Source organism: Schistocerca nitens, chromosome 4, assembly GCF_023898315.1.
Source record: "Schistocerca nitens isolate TAMUIC-IGC-003100 chromosome 4, iqSchNite1.1, whole genome shotgun sequence".
NCBI lineage: Eukaryota > Metazoa > Arthropoda > Insecta > Orthoptera > Acrididae > Schistocerca > Schistocerca nitens.
In genome coordinates this window covers 700,803,992-700,816,382 of record NC_064617.1, presented here as the reverse complement: position 1 = coordinate 700,816,382, position 12,391 = coordinate 700,803,992, and the positions used below count along the sequence as shown (strand labels likewise).

The 12,391-nt window shown below is 43.6% G+C and overlaps 1 protein-coding gene across 1 annotated transcript in view; it reads right to left on the bottom strand.

Moving 5' to 3' along the window:
• Positions 1 to 12,391, bottom strand: part of LOC126252512 (uncharacterized) — a 302,643-nt gene that overhangs the window by 141,902 nt on the left and 148,350 nt on the right. Inside the window, exon 3 of the mRNA XM_049953408.1 lies at positions 1,747 to 1,875. Within this exon, the coding sequence (XP_049809365.1) occupies positions 1,747 to 1,875 (129 nt within the window). The remainder of the gene's footprint in view (positions 1 to 1,746; positions 1,876 to 12,391) is intronic.

Genomic DNA, 12,391 nt, shown 5'->3' with positions numbered 1-12,391 from the left:
TGCTTCCAGTTGGCCAATTTAACATTCTACCTACCTATAAAAAACTCACAATTAATACTGGATGGGATCATTTGCGACTGTGAGAATAAGAACTTTTAAGAAAATTTGCACTCTTTGTTGCTTATTAGTTGACAACTTTCTCTTTTGCTTGATATAAAATTAAATATAGGAAACATAAAACCAGTAAGCAAGAGACAAGCAAGAGAGTACACACTTGTTCAGTCTTAGATCCTAACATTTTTTCTCTCTAATCTTGTTAGAGCTTTACACCTTCGTGCTTTCTTTTCTGCAAAAGAATCTATGACCTCATCAAAGTTCGTCAAACGTTTTGGTACATTAAAAAAAAAGGACGTTGTCTAATACTGAAAACATGTTAATACAATGTTAACAGACTCTTCCGTCGGTTCTTGGTAGAACAACATTATAATAAATGAAAAGCACCAGTTTGCTTTTGTTCTACAATATTTCTTTTATTATTAACCGGTTTAAGGCTTACAAGGCTATCTTCAGACATTTACTGAGTATTTAAAACAAGTAGTTCCTGGTGTGGTTTGCATTTGATTACGTCTATTTTGTCACTGTCTGCTAGGAAAACGAAATAGATCTTTCCAATATTCCAGCAATTGTAACACATACCAAGTAGGCGAGACTGTTTTGGCCCAAATGGTCGTTTTTATCTACCTCATTTGCATAAAAATAACGACAGAATACAATTGACGAAATACCAGTATCAGATGCCTATATCGTCTCCTACAAGCAAAACTCCGTTCCCTTTCCTTTCTCGTTCTAACAAACAATCCTGTCATCAGTAATTCTGTAACTATTTCTGCCACTGTCAAAACTTGACCGGAGAAAAACTTCGCTAACCCTGCCAGAAATACCGGTTGACTCATCTCGCGTTTATTCTCCGGTTAGGTGCTATTAGGTTTTCTTACTACGCGTTTCTCGTGCTATTCCGAGAATAGGAGCTGATCATTCGAACACCCAATCAGCCACATAAACAAACAGCGATTGGCATTCACTATTTGGGTTTGTTCGACTCAGCTTGTGTAGCCCGGGCCCCGTTTGTGTGCGGAAAAGTTTTTTATTTCTTTGCGCGACAGGGATTCCACTGGCAGAGACATCACGTTCACAATGCACGCATTCAAAAATCAACTTAGGATTCGTTTACAAACCAACTTTGAATGTATTCAAAAACCATCAGGGATGCGTTTCAAAATCATATGAATAATCGATAGAGCAACGTGCGCTGGACGCTGGGCGCTTTGTGAAACAAGGTTTTTCCCTTCAAGAATATGAATTTGGCGTCCCCTTGAAATTGCAGTCCGGGGCAGATACGCCGGTTTGCCCCTCTTCCACCTCCCCCCTCCTTTCCCCTAGATAAGGGCCTGGTTGGATGGAACAATACTGAAGCATTTGCACTGAGACATTATCAAGGACAAAAATGTTCCCCTAACCTCGACTACAGTAATTGGTAATTTTAAACCTGTTATATATGCAGTTCATTGTGACTGGTCGTGCGATAGATTGGCCCAGATACATTATTTTAAAGACAAATAGACAATTTATGACAAATAGCAACCAATAGGAAAGTCCAGCTGTTTGTCTCAAGTAACTACAGGAATTCTGATGAGCCATAAATATAATCTAAAAGCAGTCCTTGTTTCGGACAACATTCTCTGCAGCCAAGACATCGGTTGCAGATAAGCAAGCGAAGAACCTTGGAGCCAAACGAGAGAGAGTTACCGAGCTGCACGTCGGGTTCTGTTAGCTGCCAGTTGAGGGCGCTGACGACCCAGGCAGCTGCTGCCATCTTCTTTCTGCCGGAAGAAATCTCTACAGAGCAGTTCTCGCCTTCGTGTATGTCGAAGATCCCTGAAACACAAAATGTTATTTTAATTTTTTTTGTAAGGCCAAGAGTTCACTGTAGTCTGACAAATAAGCAGAAAAGACTTCTGTCATTACTGAAATCTACAGAAGCGAAAAAAAAAAAAAATGAGACGCTTGCAAGAATGTAATTGGTCCATGCACTCGGGAGCATATCGAAGTCATCCTGAGCTCTTGTCTGGACTGCCATTTGATGCCCCCACCCCTTTTTCCGGGAGTCTGCGTTTCACTTAGATTTAGCAAATTTTGTAATTCTGAAAGTAGATCTAATAAAACAAAACAAAGCACAGCAAAAAACACTGTCCATTGAGATTTGATAAACTTCTAACAAAGTGATTATTACAGAAACTTAACGACCTTCGTTGCTTTGAATTGCACTGGAATAATAACATACTACCTAATGAATTAGTAAGGCCTTCTTCCAGTGATTTTACGACACCAGAGGTTTGGGTAATGCAGCCGATGACCATTGGCAGAGCATAAGTTTGTTTGCAAGAGGGCTCAACATAGATGAAAAGAGTGCTGATCCGTATATACACCTCCGCAGTCAACGTATGTGCGCATAAAGGCACCCCAGGAGGGAGGCAACGATGGTGAATAATTTGTGTAGTCTGCAGTTTGCTGAACTGTTCGCAGAAGAAGGAACTGTAATGCAGAGAAAACTAGAAACGGTATTCTTTCATTTCTTAATCCATATTTACGCACGTTGACAATGGCCATCATCAGAATCAGTATATGAAACTTTAATACAAATGTATGGAGGCACTTAGGGCTAGCACACAACAAACAAAACGTATGTCATATATTACAGATAAGACACATGTAGCAAAATGGAGCCATACCATACGTGAAGACTGAAACATCTATAATTTTACAAAAGAATACCTGTTCTGATTCAGTTGAAAACCAGAGCATTACATAGTTGATTGGTTGACTCACAGCGAACACTAGCAGACTGACAGAATTCAGATTGAAACTTCCTGGTAGATTAAAACTGTACGCCGAACCCGAGACTCAAACTCGGGACCTTTACCTTTTGCAGGCAAGTGCTCTACCAAATGAGCCTCCCAAGCACAACTCATGATCCATTCTTACAGCTGTACATCCGCAAGTACCTCATCTCCTGCCTTACAAACTTCACAGAAGCCCTGTTGCAAACTTTGCAAGGCTAGCTCTCCCAGAAGAAAGGATGTTGCAGAGATATGGCTTAGCCACACCTTGGAGGATTGTTTCCAGAATGAATTTTCACTCTGCAGCGGAATGTACGTTGATATGAAACTTCCTGGCAGATTATCTTCGCAATATCCTTTCATCCAGGAATGCTAGTCTTGCAAGGTTCGCAAGAGGGCTTCTTTGAGGTTAGGCAGGTTGGAGATGAGTTACTGGCAGACATAAATCTTTGAGGACGGCTCATGAGTCATGCTTGGGTAGCTCAGTCGCTAAGAGTACCTGCCTGCGAAAGGCAAAGGTACCGAATTCGAGTCTCGGTCTGGCACACAATTTTAATCTGTCAGAAAGTTTCATATCAGCGTACTCTCTGCTGCAGAGTGAAAATTCATTCTGGAGAATTGAGATTGCGAGTACAAAGAGGTATAATGGCGTAGTCAGCTACATGCATTCTGATAACCAGTGCCATCCAAGCAGAACAAGAGCAATTCAGTTAACTACAACTATAAAATAAGGCGTCAACGACATTGGATAATCTGTATAGGCAAAATGAAACTAGTGCAGTGGATGAGAAGTTAAATTATTTTATCATATGGTTTATAGTTGGGCAATATGTAAAACATTTATATGAAGAGAAACAAAGAAACTTCTTTGTTTCTACATGGCACATGTACAGTGAATAACTACAGAAATGTCAGTGGTCGAATTATGATAATGATTATCAGGGGAGAGGAACAATAAATATAATAGAGGGCATATTAAAAAAAACATAGGGACATTATATACAACAATATCTTAAAACTAATAATACTACACTCCTGGAAATGGAAAAAAGAACACATTGACACCGGTGTGTCAGACCCACCATACTTGCTCCGGACACTGCGAGAGGGCTGTACAAGCAATGATCACACGCACGGCACAGCGGACACACCAGGAACCGCGGTGTTGGCCGTCGAATGGCGCTAGCTGCGCAGCATTTGTGCACCGCCGCCGTCAGTGTCAGCCAGTTTGCCGTGGCATACGGAGCTCCATCGCAGTCTTTAACACTGGTAGCATGCCGCGACAGCGTGGACGTGAACCGTATGTGCAGTTGACGGACTTTGAGCGAGGGCGTATAGTGGGCATGCGGGAGGCCGGGTGGACGTACCGCCGAATTGCTCAACACGTGGGGCGTGAGGTCTCCACAGTACATCGATGTTGTCGCCAGTGGTCGGCGGAAGGTGCACGTGCCCGTCGACCTGGGACCGGACCGCAGCGACGCACGGATGCACGCCAAGACCGTAGGATCCTACGCAGTGCCGTAGGGGACCGCACCGCCACTTCCCAGCAAATTAGGGACACTGTTGCTCCTGGGGTATCGGCGAGGACCATTCGCAACCGTCTCCATGAAGCTGGGCTACGGTCCCGCACACCGTTAGGCCGTCTTCCGCTCACGCCCGAACATCGTGCAGCCCGCCTCCAGTGGTGTCGCGACAGGCGTGAATGGAGGGACGAATGGAGACGTGTCGTCTTCAGCGATGAGAGTCGCTTCTGCCTTGGTGCCAATGATGGTCGTATGCGTGTTTGGCGCCGTGCAGGTGAGCGCCACAATCAGGACTGCATACGACCGAGGCACACAGGGCCAACACCCGGCATCATGGTGTGGGGAGCGATCTCCTACACTGGCCGTACACCACTGGTGATCGTCGAGGGGACACTGAATAGTGCACGGTACATCCAAACCGTCATCGAACCCATCGTTCTACCATTCCTAGACCGGCAACGGAACTTGCTGTTCCAACAGGACAATGCACGTCCGCATGTATCCCGTGCCACCCAACGTGCTCTAGAAGGTGTAAGTCAACTACCCTGGCCAGCAAGATCTCCGGATCTGTCCCCCATTGAGCATGTTTGGGACTGGATGAAGCGTCGTCTCACGCGGTCTGCACGTCCAACTGAGGCGCCAGGTGGAAATGGCATGGCAAGCCGTTCCACAGGACTACATCCAGCATCTCTACGATCGTCTCCATGGCAGAATAGCAGCCTGCATTGCTGCGAAAGGTGGATATACACTGTACTAGTGCCGACATTGTGCATGCTCTGTTGCCTGTGTCTATGTGCCTGTGGTTCTGTCAGTGTGATCATGTGATTTATCTGACCCCAGGAATGTGTCAATAAAGTTTCCCCTTCCTGGGACAATGAATTCACGGTGTTCTTATTTCAATTTCCAGGAGTGTATTTAAAGTACACATGGATAACAGCATTAAAACATTAACAAAATTTATTAAAACGTAAATAAAAGAACGGAAAAATTAGAGGTGACCATATAACTTTAAAATATATTTGAGTGCATTGGTCACCTACCTTTTCTCTGTAGAAATGCCCTCACGGGTGGGTGAAGGGAGGGGGTAGAGTGATAGGGGGAGGGGGATGTGCTTGGGGAATGAGAGGGAGAGTGCGAGAGGGAGGAAATGGATGAGTGATGGGTACGTAATAACCAAAGATCATAGTTACACCAGCAACAAATGGCGGTGAGACTACCTATAAACCGTGACGATTTAATACACAGGAAATCATCGGTTACATCGAAGGAACGTCTTCATTTTCTTAACCTGCTCAGTCAAAACATAGTGTAGCTAATACAACTGATATAGGGTGGTCAGTAAATTTGTGAAACGCTTGTAGTGATGTTGTAGGGAAAGTTGTACTGAGACATAAATGTTAAGAAAAAATTCGATACGTTGCGCCGTTTCCGAATTATTTAGCACTGAAGTTAGCCAATCTGATCGTCACGCGCGTAAATGCAAGTTTCAGCTAACGAGACAAAGCACTCGTTGGGCAACACCGCCCCTGGCAGGCCGCTTGAGTGTGAGCGCACGACGCCCCGATTGGCTAAATTCTACGCTAAATAACTCGGAAACGGAGAGACGTATCGAATTTCTATCTTAACATTTATGTCTCAGTACAACCTGCCCTGTAACATCCCTACAAGCATTTCACACACACACACACACACACACACACACACACACACACACACACACACATGCCAACTGACAACTACGATAACATGAGTCCATTGGTTACATATTTTAATTTTATTTTTGTTTTTATTTGTAATGGAAAAGCCAAGGGAGCGTGGTGAGGGGGGAAATGGAGAGGGAGGGGGGAGGAGTGTTGAAATTATGGATAAACGGCATTAAAAGTAATAGACATTGGCGAGAAAAGGTAGCTCGACTACCAAGGGTGAAGGGGGGCGGGGTTGAGGGAGGAAGGGTGTTGTGGAGGAAGGAGGGGGGCCAATGCAGCAAACTGCAGGCTACACATATTACCCTCCATAATATTTTAATGATTTTAATCACCTACAGAACGGTTATCCTTGCGTTCTTGGATTCTCTTAATTTTACCAACTGAAACTTAGGAGGAGCAAACCTACTGGCTGAAAGGGCGAGTAAATAACTTTTCTGGCCATCTATTTTGCGTGCTTCCTCTGCCTTCGCCTCTCTTTCCAGACCTCAGTTGAGACAAATTAAGACAAATCAGCAAAAGCAGGATGAATTTCGGTGAAATACGTGGACATCCGTATAAATTTTTCAAGCGGTATGGGGGGCGGGGGGGGGGGGGGGGGGAGGAGGAGGAGGAGGAGGAGGAGGAGGAGGAGGCAGGCTCTAAAACTGCCATTTCTGATATAAATGTGCTGGTCAATTTCGAGACATGCCATCTCATAAGAATGTAATTTTGTAGATGATACAAAAACCTTATTGTATCTCAGAGAATTGTTTGTTATCAGTTCAGTGAATGAGTGAAAACGATTTACGCCATATTCCACCCTCCCACATCCTCGTTGCGGACATCTATGCTCAAATAGCAGATTTGCTTCAACGCCCGCTTGCCCATCTTTGAGATCCAACCATGCAGTAGCGAGGTGGTAGCAGCAACTCCATCGTTAAACAAGAACGAGCTGTGTAGGCGGCAAGTGTGTGAGCCAAGCGTACGATTGTCACATAAATCATTTCAGCGATAAACCTCTCTGTTCGCAAGTAATCGTTTCCTTACGGTGACGTTTAGAAGAATTGACACGGTGACAACAGCGAGCGATTTACGTCGCGTGCTGAGGCAAAGACTTCCTGTTACACGAACGTGAGGACAGGAGAACTTGCGTACTTCTGCCAGTTAACTTTTAAACCACGTATCTCTGCTGTTTTCTTTCGGCAGTTGTTATCTTCAATCTGCGCCAGCGCACTTGGCGGGGTCCTATCTCGCCAGCCCTTTAGTTCAGCTCTGAAGCACTGTAGTTTCTCTATGCCCCCTCCCCCCCTCCCCCCCCCCCCCTGCATCACCCATGTACTGCTTCTCACAGAGTGCATCCTTCATTGCGCCAAACAGATGAAAGGTGCGAGATCCGGGCCTTAGGGCGGCTGAGGAACAACAGTGCAATGAAATTCTGTGAGCTTCTCTTAGGTGCGCAGACTAGTGTGAGGTCTCGTGTTGTAGTGGAGAATGAAAAGTTCTTTGCATTTTTGTGGCGACGAACACGCTGAAGCCGTTTATTCAATTTCCCGAGGATAGCACATGGGAGATAGTTTGGCTAAGCGCGATCTTGCGATGATGACAGATGCCTCGCCCAACGACTTTCCATGCTTTTGTTCACTTCTAGGTATCCGTAGACATTCCGCAAGCCCCTACGAATATCTGCGATGCTCTGGTTTTTCTGCCAAAAGATACTCAATGACATTTTTCGAACGCACCTCCGTTACAGACGCCATTTCGAAGGTTACGTATAGCGCTGCAACCTGTCAGCACTTCACGAAACTATAGGGACTGAAGCGGGAACATTCCACTACATCCCCAAAAAAATTCTCCATTCTTTCAGCGAAAACTGACCGAGAAAAAAATGTGTTGTATTTTTTGTTGAAGGCCTTTCGTACACTAGGCTTGAGGTCAGAACTGTAGGATGGGAAGTCGAAACGTTTCCCCCACAATTGCTGTATCTTATCTTTGATAGGGTTCGGTTCTGGATTCTTTTGGGGGTGGAGAGGGAGAAGTTAGCCTTTTACTGCCTCCCTACCTTCCCCACCTTTTCCCCAATTACATTTAAAGTGACATAGTTTCCAGGGATTTTAATAACAATACAAGGAAGGGTACATGAAGTACTTCGCAACGTTCCAAGAAATGAGAAAAGACCATATGACAACCTAATTAAAAGGTTGGTAGACGGCTTTAGAAAAACATGCAGAGGCCATATCGGTGACTACATGTGAAAAACATAATGCGTGGATGTGTCTGGAGGCGGCTCCTGTCCAACAGTGGATGTTATGTGGCTGACCATGAATTATAAATTATCGTGTCTTTTATTATATGATCAAATGGAATAAATATGAGTACATAATTCAGAGTGTTGAAAATAGCTCGTAGGATCGTTTTAAATACACATCTGTATCATTGCGTAGCACCATCACCCCGGAAAAAAGGAAAGAAAAGAAATAAAATTATTTTTACTTATACAAATTTGTCCCCCCCATGAACCATGGACCTTGCCGTTGGTGGGGAGGCTTGCGTGCCTCAGCGATACAGATGGCCGTACCGTAGGTGCAACCACAACGGAGGGGTATCTGTTGAGAGGCCAGACAAACATGTGGTTCCTGAAGAGGGGCAGCAGCCTTTTCAGTAGTTGCAGGGGCAACAGTCTGGATGATTGACTGATCTGGCCTTGTAACATTAACCAAAACGGCCCTGCTGTGCTGGTACTGCGAACGGCTGAAAGCAAGGGGAAACTACAGCCGTAATTTTTCCCGAGGACATGCAGCTCTACTGTATGATTAAATGATGATGGCGTCCTCTTGGGTAAAATATTCCGGAGGTAAAATAGTCCCCCATTCGGATCTCCGGGCGGGGACTACTCAAGAGGACGTCGTTATCAGGAGAAAGAAAACTGGCGTTCTACGGATCGGAGCGTGGAATGTCAGATCACTTAATCGGGCAGGTAGGTTAGAAAATTTGAAAAGGGAAATGGATAGGTTAAAGTTAGATATAGTGGGAATTAGTGAAGTTCGGTGGCAGGAGGAACAAGACTTTTGGTCACGTGATTACAGGGTTATAAATACAAAATCAAATAGGGGTAATGCAGGAGTAGGTTTAATAATGAATAAAAAAATAGGAGTGCGGGTTAGCTACTACAAACAGCATAGTGAACGCATTATTGTGGCCAAGATAGACACAAAGCCCATGCCTACTACAGTAGTACAAGTTTATATGCCAACTAGCTCTGCAGATGATGAAGAAATAGATGAAATGTATGACGAGATAAAAGAAATTATTCAGGTAGTGAAGGGAGACGAAAATTTAATAGTCATGGGTGACTGGAATTCATCAGTAGGAAAAGGGAGAGAAGGAAACATAGTAGGTGAATATGGATTGGGGGGAAGGAATGAAAGAGGAAGCCGCCTTGTAGAATTTTGCACAGAGCATAGCTTAACCATAGCTAACACTTGGTTCAAGAATCATGAAAGGAGGCTGTATACATGGAAGAAGCCTGGAGATACTGACAGGTTTCAGATAGATTATATAATGGTAAGACAGAGATTTAGGAACCAGGTTTTAAATTGTAAGACATTTCCTGGGGCAGATGTGGATTCTGACCACAATCTATTGGTTATGAACTGCAGATTGAAACTGAAGAAACTGCAAAAAGGTGGGAATTTAAGGAGATGGGACCTGGATAAACTGAAAGAACCAGAGGTTGTAGAGAGTTTCAGGGAGAGCATAAGGGAACAATTTACAGGAATGGGGGAAAGAAATACAGTAGAAGAAGAATGGGTAGCTCTGAGGGATGAAGTGGTGAAGGCAGCAGATGATCAAGTAGGTAAAAAGACGAGGGCTAATAGAAATCCTTGGGTAACAGAAGAAATATTGAATTTAATTGATGAAAGGAGAAAATATAAAAATGCAGTAAATGAAGCAGGCAAAAAGGAATACAAACGTCTCAAAAATGAAATCGACAGGAAGTGCAAAATGGCTAAGCAGGGATGGCTAGAGGACAAATGTAAGGATGTAGAGGCTTGTCTCACTAGGGGTAAGATAGATACTGCCTACAGGAAAATTAAAGAGACCTTTGGAGAGAAGAGAACCACTTGTATGAATATCAAGAGCTCAGATGGCAACCCAGTTCTAAGCAAAGAAGGGAAGGCAGAAAGATGGAAGGAGTATATAGAGGGTTTATACAAGGGCGATGTACTTGAGGACAATATTATGGAAATGGAAGAGGATGTAGATGAAGACGAAATGGGAGATAAGATACTGCGTAAAGAGTTTGACAGAGCACTGAAAGACCTGAGTCGAAACAAGGCCCCGGGAGTAGACAACATTCCATTAGAACTACTGATAGCCTCGGGAGAGCCAGTCATGACAAAACTCTACCATCTGGTGAGCACGATGTATGAGACAGGCGAAATACCCTCAGACTTCAAGAAGAATATAATAATTCCAATCCCAAAGAAAGCAGGTGTTGACAGATGTGAAAATTACCGAACTATCAGTTTAATAAGTCACAGCTGCAAAATACTAACGCGAATTCTTTACAGACGAATGGAAAAACTGGTAGAAGCCGACCTAGGGGAAGATCAGTTTGGATTCCGTAGAAATGTTGGAACACGTGAGGCAATACTGACCTTACGACTTATCTTAGAAGAAAGATTAAGAAAAGGCAAACCTACGTTTCTAGCATTTGTAGACTTAGAGAAAGCTTTTGACAATGTTGACTGGAATACTCTCTTTCAAATTCTGAAGGTGGCAGGGGTAAAATACAGGGAGCGAAAGGCTATTTACAATTTGTACAGAAACCAGATAGCAGTTATAAGAGTCGAGGGGCATGAAAGGGAAGCAGTGGTTGGGAAAGGAGTGAGACAGGGTTGTAGCCTCTCCCCGATGTTATTCAATCTGTATATTGAGCAAGCAGTAAAGGAAACAAAAGAAAAATTCGGAGTAGGTATTAAAATTTATGGAGAAGAAGTAAAAACTTTGAGGTTCGCCGATGACATTGTAATTCTGTCAGAGACAGCAAAGGACTTGGAAGAGCAGTTGAACGGAATGGACAGTGTCTTGAAAGGAGGATATAAGATGAACATCAACAAAAGCAAAACAAGGATAATGGAATGTGGTCGAATTAAGTCGGGTGATGCTGAGGGAATTAGATTAGGAAATGAGACACTTAAAGTAGTAAAGGAGTTTTGCTATTTAGGGAGTAAAATAACCGATGATGGTCGAAGTAGAGAGGATATAAAATGTAGACTGGCAATGGCAAGGAAAGCGTTTCTCAAGAAGAGAAATTTATTAACATCGAGTATAGATTTAGGTGTCAGGAAGTCGTTTCTGAAAGTATTTGTATGGAGTGTAGCCATGTATGGAAGTGAGACATGGACGATAACTAGTTTGGACAAGAAGAGAATAGAAGCTTTCGAAATGTGGTGCTACAGAAGAATGCTGAAGATAAGGTGGGTAGATCACGTAACTAATGAGGAGGTATTGAATAGGATTGGGGAGAAGAGAAGTTTGTGGCACAACTTGACTAGAAGAAGGGATCGGTTGGTAGGACATGTTTTGAGGCATCAAGGGATCACAAATTTAGCATTGGAGGGCAGCGTGGAGGGTAAAAATCGTAGAGGGAGACCAAGAGATGAATACACTAAGCAGATTCAGAAGGATGTAGGTTGCAGTAGGTACTGGGAGATGAAGAAGCTTGCACAGGATAGAGTAGCATGGAGAGCTGCATCAAACCAGTCTCAGGACTGAAGACCACAACAACAACATACAAATTTGTATCACTGTACGATAAAAATCAAATTTTTGTTTGTTCGTGCTATTCAGTGATGGAAATGTTTTTATATGGTAAGTGTATCTTTTACTGGAACACCTTCGAAATGAAGTGTACAGTAGACAACTGCATACAATTGGAAGCCGGCCGCTGTGGCCGAACGGTCCTAGGCACTTCAGTCAGGAACCGCGCAGCTGCTACGGTTGCAGGTTCGAATCTTGCCTCGGTCATGGATGTGTGTGATGTCCTTAGCTTAGTTAGGTTCAAGTAGTTTAAGTCTAGGGAACTGATGACCTCAGATGTTAAGTCTCATAGTGCTTAGAGCCATTTGAACCATTTATACAACTGGCTCTTTCTAAGAAAAGAAATTTCCTTGTAATCCACTGAGCGACCTGTAGCTGAGGATCTAAGATAACGAATCGCGCTGTTGTAGAGAATAAAACTTACTGGCACAGACAAATGTTTTAATTTGAGTGGGTAGGCAGAATGAAGTGCCAATCCGCAATTTAGCAAAAATTGAACTATTCATGTTATAAGTTGCTGTCT